We start from the raw sequence: 21,854 nt of genomic DNA on the forward strand, positions 1-21,854 counted from the left end.
AAATGTCTCAATCAGCATTTTTATCCTCAACACTTAGCACAGTGCCTGTCAAATAGCAAGCACTCAGTAGATATTTGCTGAATGAATGCATGAGTACTTATTATGAGCTAGGCATTATGTCAGCAGCTAACAAAATTTTCAGGAGTTAAATAATTTTCAAAATTCTCTACTGACTTTTCTTAGTGTAATTACAGAGTGAATAATAGAAAAAAACTGAGTAAGAGAAAAATGGCTACATTGAGAGTGTGGCTTCATAATTGCTATTATCAATGACGAAACAAAACAAAAAAACAGTAAATATATTTGACACTGTTCTTTCCAAACCTGGCCAGGCTTACAAATCCTACAGAAAATTTAATTAACAGTAAATAAAGACAAATGAACTTCAAATGGCTTTTGAACATAATTTTTATTTAAGCATGGGCTTTTAGCATGGTTCACCCTAGAGTGCAACCTTTTTGTTAAGTTAATAGAGAGTTCAGGGCTACAGGGCCATTATAATGTTGCTGGTGTTGGTACAACTTCATCAGAAATGTATGAATATGACCCGCAGGAAGAACAATCCACAAAGAGAACACAATGAAAACATCCACTGTTTTACAAATCACTCTGTTACCACAGACACAAAATGGCAGTTACTGTTAGTAAATCAGCCACAGAACACTTTAAAAGAACCTTTAGACAAGGAAATGGGAACTCCTTTGTGGGAGATAGGGTCTTCATCCACAATTTTTAAGTAGAAAAAATGTCAAGGTCAGGCATCTTTCTTATCCACAAAACAACGCTAAGCCAACATACGTTTCAAGGGGTATATTAAAGGAGATACAATATCTTTACAACTATCTTCTTGAGTAGGTATTTCAATGAATTTTCTGCAGAATATAAGTAGCCTGAAATTCAGCAGCAAAATATTGCAACATAAGTAAATACAGAGTCAATGTGTTGTTATATTGTAGAAGAGAATACATAAAGGACAAACAATGATAATTTAATCATATAAAACATGATACATAGCTGAAATACAGTCCACTTAAATAGCTTTGTGACCAAGAATGTTAAATACTGTACTAAATGCCATTTTAAACATAAAATCTCTTAAACTTTTGTGCTTAAACTTTTTTTTCTGTTAAACTATTTCTTATTTTCAATACTGCCACTGTAACTGATATTACCACAGATCACAATTTGCACAGACACATCAACATGAAGACATTTACTTATGAGAAAATAAGTCACTTGTCATTAGTTCACAGTGTGGGAAAGTGGTGTATACTCAGTCTTGAGAAGGGCTTTCAGTTAATCACCAAGTCCTTCACAGAAATTTCCTGATATCAGATGCAGTACGAGATTTAAAAGAACGGAAAACAACACATCACAAGTTGGAAGGAAAAATAAACTTTTTGATTCCTCATGGGTATCGTCTAAGTGACCTTCGTCTTCTGTTGTAGAAGTGCCTGAGCCCATGTTGTCGTGAAAAATTCATCATGTAATTTTGTTTGCGAGTGCTGTTAAAATCAGAAAGGATAGAGGCAGGGGAGGGAAAGGAGAAAGAGCATGTAAGTCCCATCATTGAAAGCACAATCTAGGACCTTAGTCTAGGTCTTAAGTTACCCTGATACTTATTTGAAAATTTTCAGGGTTAATAGGTCATGCTGACATTACCACCCCAGGACAGAACAACTAAAGATTGACACCTGAATTCACTGCCTTTGGCCTTGAAGAAATCCCCTTCTTTTCATGAGTGAGGTCCGAACCAGAAAAAATGGTAAATTCTCTTGATTCATTGCAAAAGTGGACTGAAACTGTTTTTGGCTTTTTCATTTTATTCTTGAACTCTTTCTGAAAACATTTACTTGGATTGGAGTTCATTTGAGACAAAGTGCGTGCTGTACCCATTACCTTATGCAAATACATCTTTAACGAAAGCATAATTTGATTCTTTCAGCAAACATTTTCATTTAAAGCTTAAAAAGCAAAAACAAACAAAGGGAAAACAAACGTGTTATCTGAATCAGCTTGACCTTCCTATTTTATGCAGTCTCGGGGCAAAATGAGGAAGTAAGTTTTTTTCTCAGAAGGTCGGATTCCGCTGCCTTCCTCAAACAATAAGCAGCTTGGGTCATATTCTATAAACATGGCCTTATGAAGGAGACACCCCACTGAAAAAAGATCATAAAATACTAAGAAAGTGTAATTCAATGTATAGATGTAAATATATGTGTATATATTCCCCCCATGTATGTACCTACACGTTCATGCATACATACTCTACGTGAAGCTGATAAAAATACTGAAAATGGATTTTAGGAGCCTGTAGGAATATGCACGATACTGGTAGAGACAGCTGTTAAAATTTTGGTATGGAAAATGTAATTTAAAAAGGATCATTATCCATAAGGTCACTGACAAGAATCAGACTCCTTTCACACATGGAGTGGAGTGACAACATGTCTCTATGTAGCACTGAAGGGTGGTTTTTAAGTGTAAGCCTCTTAGTATTTTCCAAATTCACTGAGTCTCTTGAATACTGTCTCGTCCTAATGTCTTTTCCTCCTTAATTTTATGGGAACATAAAATGCGTATGAAGCAGGATAATGTCATGTGATGTGCTATCACCATGAAGGTCAGTCAATATGACATGAACTTGAGTCACGGTAAAGAGGTGGGAATGGATAATTTTGCACTGAGCAGTGTATTCTTCTGAGTTATTAATGATCAACAGACCAGGCAAGGTGTAAAATGATACTGTTTTACCTAGGATATTATACTAACACTTGTAACATACAGAAACCTTTAAAATAGGATTTTCTAGATGTTTGATCATTAGAAAAGAACATTTATAATAAAATCTCTCAAAGGAAAATGCATAAAGTGAATTTCATCAGATATGTTTGATCAAAAAGCAATAGTATCTGTGCTGAAAACTTGATAAAAAGAAGACATCACATTGATATATATTTTGCAAAATAAAGTGCTAATAACTTTTCACCCTGGCTTTCTATACTATCAAAATGCTAGAAACTATAGAATGGAAACAAAATATACTCTGAAGACACTGTAGAGAAAAAGAAAAAAATCAGATTTCGTCTTCAGGTAGCTTGACTATCCTCCTTGCTCCCCTGTATCAACCAAGTTGATCCGTATCAATGTCATAGTTGAAGAAGGAAATGAATGTATCCATTATCCATTAGCTGCTATAAGTACTAATTGCTGCCTATGTAAAGTCTAGTTACAAAAAACGGACAACGACCTAATGTATTGAACTAATCAAGTGTCAGGAGAAAGAATCCTCTCACCTCTTTAGTCACAGAAGATTGGGGCTGGCACTAGCTGTCTTCCTGCCAGCATCCTAGGACACCTTGTGGCCCTTCCCCTGAATTCCCCTGAGCTATCACAGTGGCCCCCTAAGCTAGCCTCCACATTCTCTCCCCTTATGAAAGAAACACCACTGAAAAGATATTATGAAATACTAAGAAAGTATCACTGAATGTGTAATTGTATGTATGTGTCTGTGTGTATCTTCCCACACATACATACAGTGAATTTTGCACACCAGTTTCAGTAAACTTTCCCTCAAATGCTGGCTTTATCTTGTTAAAAAAAAAAACAAACAAAACCATTCATAATCCCTGTAAGTCAACTTCGCCAGCTATTTCAAGTCTTCCACATGTTTCACCTTACTCTGTTTTTCAAGTCCTTTCATCCACTACACCTCACACAGACATCTCTATTCAAACTCACCTTGAGCCCCTTCCATCTGCCTTATTGGACAATCCCCAACACAGCTTCCTAAGATTTCTACTTATTTTTCAAGTATCACATTTTCTTTCTTGCTCACCCCCTGCAGTAGGGATTTCCCCCCACTCCTGTGAACCCTCATAGTGCTCATTTTCTGCTTTGCATGGAAATGATTTGTGTTCACATCTTGGCTCCCCATGACTAAACTGCGGTGCGTGTCGTGGATGTGCCCCACTCCCTCCAGCCCCACACCATAGCGCTGAGCCTCCTGCCTGACCCCTGGGTGGTCAAGGCATGTTTGTTGAACTTATGGTGACTTACTGATTGGATTCCTGTTGTAAATCATTACTCTTTAACTATAAGGAATAATTGCAAAGTTAAAGCAATGAAAATATTCTGTTGAAAACACATTTAAAGATATAAGGTACTCAAAGAGAATTTAAAATAGTTAAAATATCTTACACGGAAAAAAGATAAACTCAGAACACTCAAGATATTTAGTTATCTTAATGCGACCGAGATGGACATGAAAGTGACCTCAATATCCGGGAACAAAGGAACATTTAATTTGAACAAAAGTTGATGTGCACGTTTAATGGCTTTAAAGCAACTTCTCCATATAACTATTTACTTATTATGGACTGATTTAAATTCTTCATTTTTGTATGTGAGAAAATAAATATTAACAGGTTGCAGATCTTTTAATACCTTGATAATTGATCGGTCCAGCTTGGAAGCTGACCTCTACTTTAGGAGGCATTTTGAGTCATTGGATACCCTTTAATTTTGAATACATTTACGTATCAGTAGCATATCTTTGGATCTCTGCGAATGTTGCTATGCACTCAGCATTTGCTATAGATGTCTAGTGTTTTGTAGTCACATTAGAAATGGCCACATTTTCAAAGCACACTTGAAACTAACTAGTAATTTTGTTATGTAAATGTAAAGCATAAATATCTCTGGAGACAGTTAGGTTGGAATCTAACAAAGCAGATTTTTCCAGTTCATAAGCTTTTGAAAATCAAGCACCATGGGAAGCTATACCAAAGTGCTGCCTGCTTCGAGGACCATTTAATAAACTGACATGGTTATTAAACTTGTTGTGGCTTCTAAAATGTCTAAGTTATAGGATTGGGCATTAGAGGAATGTTAAACAAGTTTAAAGATCTCATGCTTATTATCTTTTTTTGTGAAGCAGATCTGAGAGCCTATTTTTGTTTTTGATACATGTAGATGTATAGTTATAGATAAACTTATAACCAAAATAATTAAGGTGTGGTGGAATTTTAAGGATTTATTTCTTCACTGCGATTATAGGGGAGAGTATTTTTATGATAATTCCAGTGAAAGCAGGTCATATTCATCCCAAGGCATATCAACTACAGTACTTATCAATTTGCTTTGATTGTGAATAGAACTAGGTCCATTTATAAACTCCCATTATGAGTTAAGTCATTGAAGGAAGGGAGAATGATGACTTCTTGGAAATGCTAACTTAAATTTCCATTATCACTGAGGGAATTTGGGGACTTTAGACAGCATATGGAATAATAAAATGCTTCCCTGTTTCTGCATAGGAAATACGGATATTGCAAGGTTTTTCAAGAACTAGTGACTGTGTTCTCTCGAACTGCTCTTCTTCACTGGAGCCACTATCTTAGGTTATTATTTTGAAAAAATTCGACTGATTTTTAATTGATTCTAAAGGAAATGGGGAAGATAGAGACTTGGTAGAAGTAATTTGAACTCACAGAAATTTAGGCATTTTTACTGTTCAGTAATTTATTTTTCATCAAAACAAAATGACACAATAAATAATATTTTATATCAATGCAAAAATAAGAATCCAGTGACTGCCATTATCTTTCAGAGAAATATTGATGAGAGTAGAATGGGAAGCTGCCACTGAAACTAATCAATGAAACTGCCCTGCATAGAAGAAAAAAAAGTACATTTTACTTTCAAGGCCATGTGTTTTCAGGAGGGCTACATGTAGATAAGTGTGGGCTCATATATCTTACAAATGTAGAAGGTTTCATTTTTCTTTTCCCTGCTGAATGGGGATAGGAATAATATCTGATATTGTGTACCTTGGGGAATTATAAGGATTAAATGAAAGCTTCTAGTAGAATATGCAGATGTTTAATAAATGATAACCATTTTACCTTCTTTCCTAAGTTTAAAGTATCTCCATCAGAGGACAAATGTAAATATATATTAAAGAAGGCCAATCTTACCTAAGGATGCCTTCTTTCCTAAGTTTTAAAGTATCTCTATTAGAGAGCAAATGTAAATATATATTTTAAAAGGCCAATCTTACCTAAGGATAGCATCTAGAACTCACAAATGTTATGAATAAACCCATTCCCTTTTGCCTGTTCATTTATTAACTTAGAATAGAATTAAGAAGTCTAGGCATCCTCACTCATCTCCAGCATAAGAGATCTTTTGAAAGACACTGCATTTAATCAAAGCCCCTAGCTCTTTTCCACACATTTCTATTTCCACTTTCCCCTCATAACAAACTTATAAACTGTTAACATTTCAAGAGCACCTAACAAAATCCCAGGCACAGAGTCAAACATTCAAATGAAGGAATGCTGATTGGTACTCTGGTCTATGCTCTTGTGCCCCGTATTGTATACATCAGAAAATTACCACAATTTGGCTGAACTCCGAGTTTACATGATATAGGTTTCAAGTGTTCCAGTATATTTCAGTATCACATATAACTTTGTTTTCACAGGTTTTTTTTTTCAGTTGCAAAGGTCTTCTACAAAACTTCTCAGTTAACGTAGGTAACACTGATGAAACTACTAGTAAACAGTTCCCCGGAATTAGTAAGAGGACTTACCTTACTCTAGTGGAAAACCAATGACAGCAAATAATGAAATATAACACAAGTTAAAAAATGCCTTTCAACACATGCAGCACTGTGATTAGTCATAAAAGTCTGATCAGGTTTAGATGTGATATAGGATTTTTCATCTCTTTTGAAAATAAAAATTAAAGAAGTTATTTCTTATTCTTCTATACCTAATATATACATATATTTAACTTTTCTATGTAATGCAACATGCAATATTTGCTCATAACCGTATGTCAAGGTACATGTAGCTATAGTACTACATTTGGCATAAATGTTGCATATAAAGTATAAATATGAAAGTAATAGTTTAATAACTACCATTAATTTTATTATTTGATTTTTCAATTATTTACATTTTAGAACATACTTATTCCTGAATATATTAAGGAATGGGCTCTTAAAAATACGTAAGTCCTCTATATCAAACAACACAATCAAATTTAATAAAGGATAAATATGCTTTGCAACAAATGTAATATGCTGTTCTCCATAAATCATTTGTGCCAAAAATGTGACAGTATCTTAGTAATGAATACATGAGGGAATGGCCATGATGGAACTCATATTATAAAATCTGATAAATGCCTTTAGGACCATAGTTAGCAGCATATTCATTTCCAATTCTCAGCAAATGTGGTAATAATTCACTTTTTAGTAAATCAATTCACAAAGGCTGACTCTTTGCTGAGCAATTTGCTTTCAAGGTACACATGCAAAAATTGGCCCGCTTCATTGTACACATGACAGGTTGTGACTTAGACACGTACACAGGAAATGTGATGTGTGAATGAAATGCATAGTTGGGTGAGGGAGATTCTTAGGATAGAAGGATGAGTGCCCAGCAATAAGACAAAGGATTCCCTTTTATCCTAAGAAGAACCCCACCAGCATGGATCTTGTGAGGGATCTGCCCAAATGTATTCAAAAACATTTACTGAAAAACAAATATTCTACACTAGCCAATGAATTCAGAGAAATTAGGTTTCTGACGCTTGATTGTCAATGACTGTGTTAAGCTGCATCACTCAGACTTTACGGATGAGGACATTTTGTAAGCTAGTGAGGCTGGAAAAAAGTGATCTGTCAATTCAGTTCATCTGTTCTGTGGCAGATTAGCAAGGGCTTATCATCATGAAGTGCTTTTCATGTGCAGGTTTTATTGAAAAACATCATCAGAGTGGGGAGATTACACTCTCAAACAAGCATAAGGCATAAGTGACTTCGCTTGTTAAATGCTAGAACTGTGGTTTTTATCTTTATGGTGTGGGGCTTTTTCTGTATATCCATATTTATGAAACTCAAATCCTTCTGGATGGAGTATTTTAGAATTAAACCATTAAATTAAAAATATATTCTCTATCTTGCTCATTTAGGATACACTCCTAAACCTTGAAACATTTTCAAAAGTGCTACATTTTTTTCTCATCAAACTCATGTATCTTCTTGGTTAATATGGGCAGTACTGAGGTTAGACTCAAGATACCATGCGTGACCACAGTTTTTCTTTCTAGGAGTTTTTAGCATGTGTCCTTAGTGCACATGCACAAAAGCTAAACTATGGTAATAAAGCTAGATTAGGGCCAATCTTTACTCAGAAAAGAAAATATGTTCTAAAAATGTATACCCCCAACCATTGGTTGCAAAAAACATATTAGTTGCCCTATCTGTAGCACTCAATTAGGCAGGGCTTGTATCTCTTGAGATATGCACCTCAGCGTCCTGTTCCCTCCACACTTAAGGAGTTAACATTATTAGTTCCTATAACTAAGTGTTATTATACAAAAGTATAGTTAATTAGGAGGATATTTTGAATTTAATAGGGCTTTATGGGAGTATTCCAACTCTCCATTTCTAAATATACATCTACTGCAGCAAAGTTATAATTAGTAATATTTGTGAATTGTGACATGAACCTTGGCTGGCTTCTTTGTGCTTTATTTGGTTGCAAGACACTTGGAAAAATTATTATATTTTATTTTTCTGAATTATCTGGAACTTCATTTTTAAGCTCATCAAATGAATGAATTAAAGTAACTGTTTTGTAGAGCTACTAAGGGCATATTAACTAGCAAATGCCTTAAAACTTTTTGCGACTCTTCTGAAAAAAAGCAGTTTGAATGAATACAGTGGCATAGAAATATTAAATCCTAAGACAAGAGCAAAACATCAAAAACATAGTTCTGAAAATATAATTTCTTTGTACCGTATTTTTTAAACAATTCATTGATTGAACTCAGCTTTATGAAGTATTTCTTCTTTCCAAAAAAGAAGGAAAACAAAGTGACTCCTTTAGTTTTAACAAATTTTAACATATTATATATATACACACACATATTTATATAAATATATAAAATTTTATGGTTACACGTGTAAAGTTATAATTTAAAATTATTCACCAAAAGAAGACTGAATAAAACTCAAGTCATGCAATACTCTGCATGTGTGGCAATGCTCTTTTCTCATTTGAAATGTTTTAGTGCCCTGAGACTTTGAAACGATCATGCAGAATAAGAGCAGACAGGTGCCTATGTGCTAAATTCTTCGAACTCTTAAAATTCTGGAGATGGAATAAAAGTGAAGTCTTTATAAATACAGATTATTGCTCCAGAAAAACACCAGAAATGCTAGGTTTCTGGTATCTTATATAATCTGACCTTGATTCTTGTAATAATATCATGATTCTGGTTACTGCTTATAAAAATTAATACCAACAGCAGGTATACCAGAGGGTTCCCTGGGGAGCTGTGTGGTGAGAACCTCTGAGGCAGCAGGTCAACTCTGTTCTGCTCCCAAATTGTCAAGGGGTTATTTTATACCAGGGAGTATATTTGTACTTCTGACCCCACCTACTCTTTAATCTTAGTACATGGGAGGGAACTGTGGTGATAATATGCCTTTGAAATCCAAAATGGATAACTGCAATTGCTTGGTTGGATGGGGGGGATAAGAAATATCCTTTCAAACACATGACATGTTAACAATTGTTGTATCTACCCAAGGTCAGTATTAGCATCCTGCCTTCTATTGAGGACTGTCAAGCTTTGAACTTTCCATAAAAGTTGGTAATGCTTTGTCAGGCACAGGAAGCCCCATTAATGTAAACTGTCTTGGCAAGAGACTTGAAAGATAAAAACTGGTTATTGACTCTAAATTTGATTCTCAACCAGTTTATTAGAATGAACTGAGGTGCTTTTAAAAAAGACCAATGCTCAGGTCTCACTACAGATCAATTTAAATCAAGTAATCCGTAGGTATGGGCATGGACATTGGGACACTCATTGATGCTTCCAAAAGCTCCTAAGTGATTCTGATGTTCAATCAGATTGAGAAGCGCTGCTCTGAAAGGAAAGTAGCCAGAGCGTAATGGCTAGAGGGTTGGTTTTTTGGTCTGTCTGGATATCTCTCTCTCTGAACTTACCATACATCATTCGTTTTAGAGCCCAGGTTAGTCTATTCTCCTGGAATAATGCAGTCTGAGGAAATCAAAATCTAAGTAAAACATCAGCCTCATAATATAGATTCAAGTGAGTCTGGACTGTTACTTTAAACTTCAACTTTATCTTATGGAGGCAGAGCCCAGCAAGTTGTCCAAAGCAGCAGAGCGCACAGTGGGAGCTTGTGTAGGAACCGGGTTGCTCTTGGATTTGGGGATTGATATGGATGCCATGCAAGCAGGTGCCTCAGTGAAAACTAAGACGAGGGCTAACTCAAGACTGAAAAATTCAGCTCATGGCTATGATTGAAAGAAAACAAATCTGGTAGGTTTCCTACCAATTAATCACTTAAATGTGCTTTCAAAATGACTGAAATCAGCCAAGGGACTGATTTCGTTTTCGATTTGGTAAACAGAATGAACATTTGAACCTATCTACCGAGAAGATTCGCCTCTCCTTGCCAACCACTTGGAGCCATCAGTCCGAACCCGTCGAGACATAAGCATTCCAGTTCTACAGGAACTAGATTGTTAGAGAAAAAGCAAGTCATCTCTCTGTGGAACAGTCAACCCAGTTAGGTGAGAGCGCTGACAACTTTATTCTATGGGAGAAACCATGGGGGAACACCCTTGACTTCTTAGGCGCTGGGATTGGTCACGAGGAATCTGAAACCACAAATTATTTGTTCTAGTTTTGACCATGTCATTAAATGGAAGAATGCCCCAGGCATCTGTTGCTAGGACAGGTGTTTGTAATTGGGCACATGTCCTAGTGATACTCTGTACATCGACCAGTACAGATCCTTTTTCTTTTCAGGATGTCATTCCATTTTATAAGGCAACTCAGATCTGGTAGTAGGCATTGTTTCCCATTTACCTGGAGACTTCTGTTCGATCCAATTTAATTAATATTGTCAAACCCTTAAATAAACCTTTGCTTATTGAAGTTTTCTAAGGTATATTAAATTATATTTGGGGCTTTGTTATTTCACTGTTGACTAGAGCTGTAGTTTGCAATTGTGGAAGAGTATAAGCCAAAGTGGTCCCATGGGGGTTTCTCATCAGGGACAGTTCTTACTGAATTAAGGAGCATGCCATATCAAAGGAATTTCAAACCTTTCTGAAATGCACATGAGATGCTATGTATCAGATACTCACAGGACGACCTCCACATGGTCCAAAGCCCATTGATCATGACCTGTTCCATTGTGGCGTGGCTGCCACCAGCGCAATAAAACTCCTTTCATCCGTGCCTCCCTGGGTCACAGATAGAAGGACAGAGAGGTTAAACACTAGAACACAGAGAACTTTCTGGTAGGTGACTTCCAGACTTCAACTACAATAGTCTAATCTTAATCAACATAACTTTGGGTATGGAATTTAGATTTGCTTAGGTCATAGTATTCTCCTAAGCAGCATCAAGTTTTATTGGCTACTCAAGGATTTGCAATCCTTCTACATCTCTCTACCTTCTTCCCCTTGCTCCACTAGTACCTGGAAGAGTCACATCTTTAATCAACAAATGTGACGTGCCTTCTATGTGATGGGCACCGTACTAGACGCTGGGGTACCATGCCAGGCAAAACTGACTAAGCTGCCTATCCTCAGCAAATTTTTAAACCGGTGTACCCAGCAGAAGATTAAAAATGTTGTTTCCTAAACGACTAGAAACACTGGTTACTGGGAGGGAAATACGGACGGCGCACCCTTGTATTTAATTGTTTTTCTCTCTTCCCTCTTGCCCTCATCCTGGCTCCCAGCTCTGTCTGTGGTCCTAACAGAAAACGGTAACACAACTCTGGAGATCTGAATTAGTCTTGGTTCTGCCACCACCTACTTTTGCGGCGTTGGTTCAGTAACTTCACCAAACACTGTTAATTGTTAGGATCATGTGTGACACCATGTTTTTGCTCTCTGACCGCTTACAGGGGGACGTTGTAGGACACCCTCTGAGCCTGTGTGAAGTCCTTCGGCTGGTGCTGCGCGATGACGTGCCAGGTGATCCCGTTGTTGACACTGTACTGCAGCAGCACGGCCTTGTCCACAGCATGGGGGCCACTCAGGTCGCTGTTGCAGCTGTCTGTCTGCGACGTACTCCCAATTTGCAAAACAAACATGATTTTGCTGAACAAACACAGGGGAAACCATGTGTAAACAAAAGTCAGGAAGTATTCAAGGAGTTATACTTTCTATTTTTTTATCTTTCTCGTTCTTAAAGTCCATAATTTTCATGTTCATAATATAGTAAAAACAGAAGCATCCAGTCTTATGACTAAGTCACATAAATGACAAAGTTTACTGAACTTATCTTTTACATCATACATATGAAAAATAAGCCCAGAAGGCTGGTGTTCTACACAGTGAAAATTTTGACTTTCAAAGATCTTTTTTCTTCTTATGATGTTAGAAATCTTGTTAGAGCATTTCTCCTGAAACACCTTCTGTTCTCTGCAAAGTGATATGGGCCAAATAGGCAGCTGAGGACATGGAGAGGACAAGAAATAAAACCACAGTATTTATGCTACGTGCTTTTTACAAATAGCTTCAAGCTGAACAGAATCTGGACAAGGATTAAATCATCATGTTTATTTTAGGAAAGGATGTCTGGAGATCAGAGCAGAGGGAAAACTGAGTTAGACACACAGGCTGTGGACCATATCTGTTATCGTGTTTGACGTGTCCTTTTGTTTTTCACAGGCATCCTTACCCTTAGAAGATACAGTTTTTAAACATAGGAAATCTATCCTCGTAAGATTCCTAGTGATTAACAGGTGGTCAAATAAAGAGCCTGACTTAAACTGGTAAATGTATTATTTAAATGCATTAATTAATTTAAAGCAAAGTTACTTGTACGACATGGTGTGCAATCATTAACTAAGTGGCTAGTTGTAGCTATATATGGGGTCAAGGAAGACATCAGGTTGATCTAGATTATGTACATCTTTTTGGTAGGAAAAAAATTGGGGATGGGTGGACACAACAACTTCTGGCATCTATGGTTAGTTATATGGTTACTCTACAGGAATTAATTTTTTAATATTTTTATTGTTTATCATATTGAAGGCCCCCCAACCTGCCTTTCTGCCTCTGAAAATACATTACTAATATTAAGCTTCAAGTAAACATCTACATTCCCACTAACCCAACATTTAATTCTCAAAAATACTCATGCACTTTTGAGCATTCAGTAAGTAGTTTAGTATTTTGCAACCTTTATAAAGCCTTGGAATCTCTTCTTGAATTACACAGACAATAAGCTGTGTTTGCTCTGGCTAAGGTGGTAGAGCTGGGAAGGGCAAGTGGGGAAGGAACCCTCTTGGGTCTCTTTTTCTCTGTCCTCTCTATTCTGAATTAGCGTGCAGCTCATAAATCATGTGAACTTTTAAAGTTCCCATCCATCCAGCCATCGATCCTCCACTTCCTTTTATAGCTACATATGCTAAATACAGGAATATGTATGTTTGCATTACTACGAATCTTCTTCACATTCACATTTATATTTACATGCTTGCATATGGTCCATATTAAATTATCTATATAGATTATTCATAACCAATTATTTATTTTTGTCAACTTTATTGAGATACAATTGGCCTCTAACATTGTGTGAGTTCACAGTGTTCAACGTGTTGATGGGATACACTTATCCGTTTCTTATAGTTGGCCATTTCTCCAGGCTTATGCCTATGTTACCGACACTCAGCCAGTGTGCGTGAAGAGATACAAGGTAATTCTACACTAAATTTAAGCAAAGCATAATTCTGAGTTGTGAAAACATATAACGCTTTTTCATACCAAATTCGGATGATATTTAGGTTTCCACTGCTTAGTGACACCTGTGCCATAAAGTTCATGATCATTGCTAACAGCAGACAGTGAGGCGTTGTGACTGATTCTATGTCTGGACTACAACCCGGGAGTCGTATTACCTTGCTCGAGTGAGATCCAGAGGTTTGGTGGCAGCTTGCCTTATTTGACAGCCGTTAAAATAGAGTGAGTCTCCATGGGCATAGGGTGCCAGCTGCCCACAGCCACTTCCTATCACTCCACCTTGAATAGTCTCCCAGTTTGCCTCAGTGACTCTGGCGGACTCAAAATTATCTTTAATATAACTGGGAAGATCATGACTGAAAACAGAGCAATCATCTCCTAGAGGGAAAGGAATAGTTGCAAAAATTAGCTGGAACAAGCAGAATCATCAAAGATTAAGAACAAGCATTCAATTTCAGATTTAATCCAATCAATTTCAGATTTATTGTAAGAATGACAAAATACCAAGCAGATATAGACTCCCAGAAATGCATGTTTCTCTTTTATTTCAGTAATTATTGGCTTGTGTTGCTGAAAAATACCATTATCTTTGAGTCAATGTTTACTAAAATATGTAGGTGCTAATGTGCTTATTTCTTGTATAAGCCCATTGTTAAAAAACTACAGCATCTGGCTGGGCCTGTATGTTTACCAATGACGTGTCTCCAGAGGGTGATCTCACCCTGGCATTAGAGACAACCTAATTTCTTGTCCCCTAGCGTGATTTTGTAGCAGAAAATAAGTCATGTTCTTGTTCTCCTTCTAGCTCTTATATTTGATGATTCTTGAGAGCAGAGTCTATATTTTATTCATTGTTGGATCCTAGCACCTAGCACAATATTGAGCACATATAAAATATTCCATCATGAAGCTGGGATAAATACATGAATAATAAACTGGAAGTGTCTCTCAGAGACCACAGAGCTGAAATATGGCCATTTAAGGAAGGTGCTACTTTAGCTAATGTGTATGTCTTCGCATTTCTCCTTCATTGGAACAGCACAACTTTTCTCAATGTCTACGATAGTTCAAAATCGAAAGGTCATAGCTCTGTTGGATCAGGGAAGAGGGCAAATTCCAGACACCTAGGACTCCTTGTGAGACATTTGATTTGTTCATTTGCCTAAAGTTCAAATTCTCCAGCTAATATACAAACAGACCCAGTTGGTCTGAGTGGTAATGAGACCAGCGGAAAAAGATGGCAGCTAAGTAATTTCTAACCTCAGAGATGTGCAGCGGTCTACATTTACTATACTCATTACACTTGGAGGCAAGAAAGTAGCATCCGTCAAGAAATCTAAATGGATTCTACTCAATTCAAATCTATGGGTTCTTCCATTGTACCCTTGGGGAAGCTATATAATTTGGTCCTCTTTGGATAACTCTCTCAGCTCTGAGAGACAGCAAGGCTGACTGGAAAGTCAGTTGAGTTCTGGTCTTCTTACTGACATGTACTTGCTATGTGACCTTAGGCAAGTCACTTAACCTCCCTGAGTCTCAGTTTCTTTACCTGTAAAGTGGGAATAATGATATTAACCATAGCTAATTTATGGGGAATATCATAAATACTAAATGACTCTGCTGAATGTATTGGTGGATACTGTGTAAATGGTAAAGGATAAGGCAGTGTAAGGATTCACTCAAAAAAGATTTACTGTGCATTGCTATTAGGCTCCGAGGGTATAATGGTAATTGGATAGAGTGAACTTTGTAACATAGAGGCTGAAACCTATGAGAAACATTGCATCAAAAGAAAGCAGGGCTGCAGGCCTTCAAACAGGCCGACATAGCAATCTCCTGGGATGTTAGGAGTTGACTAAATACTCTGCCCCAAATACACAGTTAGCCTCTAGAAATTCAAGCAGTAAAAGTCTATTTTTTTGAGCCATGAAGGTTTTTTCGTATGGGACAGAGTGACCTGGGAAACAGAGCATCTTGAATTGTCGTCTCCATCTTGGGAGGACAGTGGCCGCTCCCTGGACCGGGAAAGGTCCAGGGAGAAGGAATATTGGTCCAGTATCTAGGGACAGGCAGCTAGGCCAGGCAGGAGAAAGGTCCAGAGTGGAAATCAAGTGTGAATGGTAGGGGTTGGAGCAGGGAGTAATACGGAAGTTGGAGAATGTGAGGTACTATAGAATATCCTGGGAGGATAAAATCTGCATTTTTAAAAATTCAAGGAACATAGCATAAAATTACCCGTGGTAATTCATTCCAAAGGTAAATAACTATGTGATCAAAGAGTGTATCATCTATCTCAAATCCCTCAGGCCGGAGTTTCTATCCATTTCCTAGCAGCCTTTGCACGCATGTTGAGATGAGGAGAACTCCATGGTCTCCTGTGTCAAGAAGGACAAAATGGGATTCTGACCTTGGAAACTTTCATCGCAGATGCAGATGGCGCCGGTGGTGCAGTATCCGTGCCCACTGCAGAGCTTGGGGCAAGCCTCTCCGATGTACACGTGGTCAATTGCCCAGCTTTGCTTCTCTGTTTCTTCGCCCTTCTGGATCCAGCGAAACTGTGTTGCACTGAAAGTCCCACAGAGAGCAGAAGGGATTCAGGAGGCTGTTATCTTCCATGGCTATGTTCAGCATCCAGCCTCTGGGAATGGGGGCTATTTCTAAGAAAAGGGCTTCCCAAACTTCTCCCCGAAGCATCTAATTGGTGGAGGTGAATGAATGTGTACCCCTCACATTCTAGGAGTATATACCCCAAAAGCCCTGAAAATTTTATGTGAATTTCCTATTCTGTTCCATAATAAACCTGTCTATTTTCCCTATAGTGGTGTATCATTTTCAAATCTTTGAGGAAAATCAATGCTGCTCTAGGAAGACTGTGCGCCATTATATTTACCCTGCAGCTTTGCGTAACCCAACCAGCCTGGCGCAACCCAGAGGGCACTGATTCTGGGAGGAGCAGCACAGCCCTTGGGAGCACAGAACACTGGGGCAGATACGGTGCCAAGTCCAAGTCTTTGGGCATTTGTGACTCTGGGCCTGTGATTGAGTTTGGTGTGTGCTGTGGTATTTAATCAAAAGAAAATTTGACGTCTATGAATCATTTACAAACAAGATCCTATTTCTTCTTGGGACATGCAATTGCCATTTAGGGGCATGGGTTGGTGAGAGGAGGGGGAGATGAGGGGAAAGGGTACTAGGGCTGCAACTAAAAGTCTAGCCTCATTTTATCAGTTGCTCTCGCCTCATTGTATGCGCTCTGCAGAGACTGGCAGATGATGCCACAAAGTTTACCTTAGTATGCAACCTACCTGGAGGAGACATGGTCAGGCAGCTGGATGGTGATTCTCTTCCAGCTGGAGCTGTTGACAGCGTTGTAGATGGTGGCTTCGTGGAACTGGAAGGGGGAGCAGCCGATGCTGTTTGAAGAGGAAGGAAGGCATTGGGTCTGAACGAGCTGCCAGGAATCGGACCTGCAGAAACCAAAAAGGCTGCATTAGACAGCTCTTCAGAGAAATATATGACCTGTCTAATGTCAAGGGAATGCTTTAGGGCTGGGTTAAATTAAGACATTTTAATGTAACTTTCCTATTTCCTATATATATTTATAATTACAGATAATAAAAAGAAAAATTGAAAACTACCTCGTATGAGATAGATCCTAACTCTTTACAGGCACGTTAATATATTCACAGATGACAGCATAAAATGATGGCAGGAACAGAGTGGCATTCTAGCGACTTCCTCCCACTGATATTGTTACAAGAACCACACCTGGAGTCGATTGACAAAGTTCTCTATCTACCCAGACTTTCTCACTATAATTCATTTTTCAAAGTGGTGGTGAGAGGCAGGCCTGCCAGCACCAACAAGGCAACCTTCCTCTGTCAGACTGATGCTCAGTACTGCTACTATGCTTTAGGAGGTGTGACTCTAGCTAAAGCATGTTCAGACCTTTCACTGATCTATATTTTTATTAGGGTTGGTTGAGAACAAGCAACGTGAATAAAAGAGGGTTCTACTTTGAGGACAAACGTAGTGTCTTACTTATCTTACAATGTAAAGTTTGTTGGCTGCAGCGTAATATAACATTGATTTTTCTTGGTTTGAAGGGAAAATTTGAAAATAAGATACATGTGTGAATTTTATACAAATGAAATTTTTACGTGTATACACAGGAACTGCCACTTTTAATACATAAGAATGCTCCCCTGTAAGCAGCTGCCTTAAAAACAGACAAACATTTGAATTTTATATTCACGTTTGGAGGAAATGTAAAACATTATTTCACAAACCTTGCATCCTTAGTGTACTCCAACATTACGGAATGAAGGTCACCACAAGAAGTGGCTTCACAACCCACCACAATCTAAAACAAGCAAACAATTGGTATGTGTCAGGCTAGATTAAATAATACCTCTCATTAATTAGAAATCCCATCTCTCTTCATTATGACTCTGAAAAGTAATCAAGAAGTATTCAGAGAAGCTTTTACAGAGCAGCCTGCCAGGACACCGAGGATACATTCTTTTGAGCTTTGTTAAAGTCATGCCATTTTGCAAGGAGACGAGAATTAAGGTTAAAAAAATACTATTTCTATTTACTTAATTAGTATAACATATTAATCATAAATTTGGGGAAGATAAATTGGTCAAAAGGAAAGCAGTATTTGGAGAATTAAAGGAAAGAAACAAAGTATCATTGGTTCAAAACATTTTCATTGATATCCTATCTTCGTTGATGCTACCATTAAATTTTTATTTGTAATTAAAAATAGTAATTTTTAATTACTTAATAATTATTCCTAGTCTTTTTCCATTTCCATGTGAATAAAAGCATTCCATATTATGTGCAATTAAATGCTTGAATCATCAATAATGCATAAATGCTAGAAAAATTTGGTGATTCAAATTTAAATTCTAATCATCTACTCAATAAGTCCTATTTCAGTGCTGATACTAGGGAAGGTTAATGCTAAAAACTTCAGACTATACGCTTATTCATAAAACAACCCTGGTTTCAGAGATAGAATACAAAGTATATTCCAATAGCGGAAATGGAAACCAGAACACATACAAATAAAATGCTGTGGTGCTTCACAGGAAGGAGAGATTGAATCTTACTAAGTGGGTTAGAAAATAGTTCACCAGAAGTGGGAGATCTAAATTATTCCAACTACAAAAAGAAAAGATAATTGTGTGACGTGATAGAGGTGCTAATTATCACTATTGTGGCAATCATATTACAATATATAAATGTATCAAGTCAACATGTTGTATACCCTAAATTTACACAATGCTATATGTCAAATATATTTCAATTAAAAAAAAAGAAAAGAATTCATCAGGTAGAGTGTACGTGAACTGCCCCTGAAGAATGGGAAGAGTCTGAGAGGTAGAGACAGGAGAAAGACATTTGGGTGGGAAAGCACTGTGGCATGTCTGGAGTGCAGCGTGCGGTGTGTTTTGGTCTAAGTGTAGAGTATGTGGAATATTGGTAGAGGAGGTTGGAAAGATTGGTTGAGTTTGACAGACCATGAGTTGTAGTCAAAGGTGTTTGATCTTAATTTGGTAGGCAGTGGGGAATCATTGAGGGTTAATGAGCAGTGGAATGATGGGCTCAAAGCTGTGCTTTGTAAGGATCAACCTGACTGTGCTGTTGAAGACAGGTGGGAGTGGAGAGAGATTAGAAAGCAAAGGACTACTCAATGGCCTACTCATTTAATTAGGGCCAGAATAAAGGTGGTAAGAGCGCAAACAGAGGAGACGGGACGGGTGCCAGGGACACTGGGAATTAGAATTAAAAGGATGTAGTAACTGATTAGATGTGAAAAGTGAAAAGTCAAAGACTAAATTAAAATTTAGAGCCAGTGAATAGGTAACAGGCAGTGCCATCAAGAGAAACAGGAAAATCAGAAAGAGGAGTTGGCAATGGGGCAGGAAGATATGAAGTTCACTGTTAAGACATGTTGAGTTGAGGTGCCAGTAAGACAGAGGCGTAGAAATGTACACAGGCTATTAAAAGTACTGAATTGACTGTTGATGAGCCAGTCAAGGTTGGATATGCAGATCTGGGAGTTGCTCTTAAAGATGTGATATTTGAAGCCAGAGGATGAATGAAGTTTCCAAAGGTGAGAATGTCTGTGAAGAGAGAAGAAAGCCGGGGAGAAGTACTAAGAAATGCTGATATTTACCAGGTTGAGGGAAGAAGAGGAACCAAAAAGGAGACAGACGTAGATATCAGGAAGGTAAGAGGAGAAGCAGCAGAGAACCCAGAAGCCAATAGCAAAGAGAATTTCACGAGCTGGAGAAGACAAGGACAAGAGTGCCAAATAGTACAAAGAAAAGGAAAAATGAGGAATGGGTGAAAGCTGAAAGCTGTTGGATATGGTGTTTAGAAAGTCTATGGTGACTTTATTTTTTTATTTTTTAAACTTTTTATTTTATATTGGCGTGTAGCCGATTAACAATGTTGTGATAGTTTCAGGCGCACAGCAAAGCAACTCAGCCACACATATACAGGTAACCATTCTATGGTGACTGTAAAAATGCAGATTTAGTGACACTTTAATCATTCAATTTCTGGGGACAAGCTTTTTTTTTTTTAAGAAACAAATTGACTTGGCTAGAGAAGAAAATTTCAGTCTCTTCAGTTCTGGGTTGATAGAGGTAGCAAAAGAGGAGGTCCCAACCAACTTAATCAAGAAATGCTCTGATGTGAGTCTGGTAGAGGGAAAGCCTTAAGGGATGTGGCTTGGAATTAGGGGTGGTATAACACTGGACATGACCTTGAGCGTCCTTCATGTCACTAAGTTAAAGACAGTCCTTAGGGAGTGGTAGCATTTGGGGGGCTTGCCTCACCCTACAGTCTCTGAAGGAGAGTTTAATACAGAGCTGAGGAAAACAGAAAATTTGTTTCTTTTTTTTTTTTTTTGCAACATACCTCTAGGAATTTTTCATCTTGCAAAACTGAAACCCTATACATATTAAGTCCTCATTTTCCCCTTCTCCCAGCTGTGAATACATTTTTATTATACTAATAAGGATTCTTACTATTAATTGTGATTGTAGCACATCTTTTTAAATAAGGGTATTAGAACAACTGATCTGTCTCTTTAAAATGATCTAGTAATAAACTGCATTTCTGTAATGCCCCTTTTTAGTGTGTTCTGCAGTGAGAAAGACATTAATTGATATTGCTTTATCTTTCTCTCTAATTGTCTATTAATTACCTCCTATGCCTTCCCTTCCATTCTTCTATATGAATAAAATATGCATTTATAAGAAGTGAGACTCCTTTTCAAATCTTTGAGGATTTGGGAAGTTCCAATTGGGCTAATGTACAGGTTCGTTTTTGGAAGTCAGAGACAAAAGAAAAATGGAAAGACATAATGAAAAAGGATAGATAAGGAAGTAAAGTGGCTTGATGTATGAAATAGGCATAAAGAGAAAGTGGTAGAGAAATGGAGGAGAGAGACAGACAGAGAGGGACAGAGACAAAGAAACTAATAGGCAGATGTGCCTATTTGAGCTTTTTATTTCCAAGTTTGGAAAAGTGAACTCAAGATTACATATCTGAGATACAATACAGTTACATTTCTTGCTATGTCCCAATATACTTAGATTTTAACCTGTGTTCAAATAATCCTACAAGACAAAGGTCTTTGTGAAAGATAACTTCTTTTACTCACAAGATAAAGTCTCTTTTAATGAATGAAATCAATCATTTCCTTGGAGTTGTTCAAATAAGGATTCTCTCTATACCCCCTCCCCCAAATGTAGTGCCAGACTCTGGAAGAGTCGCGTCCCCTTACTTTAAACTGCATCATGTATCCTGGCTGTATAATGAGTTCTCTGGAGGAGAGTGCATTGTGAGTCTTGTCCTTCTTTTTATTTGGCCAGTAGAGGTGGAAGGATGGATTGCCACAGAATCCTGCTGTCCTCACCGCATTAGGGTAAAAACTCCAGTTTTCTTCATGGGAAGTGCCTTCTGTTAAGGTAAATTGGAAGCAATATGGCATGTTATTCTCTTGAATTAATTGGGTTA

General features: G+C 37.6%; 1 protein-coding gene across 3 annotated transcripts in view; it reads right to left on the bottom strand.

Annotated features, from left to right (window-relative positions):
- Positions 1-390: 390 nt before the first annotated feature.
- RELN (reelin) overlaps positions 391-21,854 on the bottom strand; it is a 531,612-nt gene continuing 510,148 nt past the window's right edge. Inside the window, exons 57-66 of one of the 3 annotated variants that reach the window (XM_036863166.1) lie at positions 21,622-21,797; positions 18,104-18,177; positions 17,120-17,281; positions 16,222-16,379; positions 13,973-14,192; positions 11,970-12,167; positions 11,202-11,300; positions 10,483-10,566; positions 6,596-6,601; positions 391-1,505 (exon numbers count right to left, since the gene is read on the bottom strand). In XM_036863166.1, coding sequence (XP_036719061.1) covers positions 1,409-1,505; positions 6,596-6,601; positions 10,483-10,566; positions 11,202-11,300; positions 11,970-12,167; positions 13,973-14,192; positions 16,222-16,379; positions 17,120-17,281; positions 18,104-18,177; positions 21,622-21,797 — 1,274 coding nt within the window. In that variant the 3' untranslated portion in view covers positions 391-1,408. The remainder of the gene's footprint in view (positions 1,506-6,595; positions 6,602-10,482; positions 10,567-11,201; positions 11,301-11,969; positions 12,168-13,972; positions 14,193-16,221; positions 16,380-17,119; positions 17,282-18,103; positions 18,178-21,621; positions 21,798-21,854) is intronic. The other 2 variants (XM_036863168.1, XM_036863169.1) reach the window with 2 other exon arrangements.

Source organism: Balaenoptera musculus, chromosome 9, assembly GCF_009873245.2.
Source record: "Balaenoptera musculus isolate JJ_BM4_2016_0621 chromosome 9, mBalMus1.pri.v3, whole genome shotgun sequence".
In the NCBI taxonomy this organism is placed as follows: domain Eukaryota; kingdom Metazoa; phylum Chordata; class Mammalia; order Artiodactyla; family Balaenopteridae; genus Balaenoptera; species Balaenoptera musculus.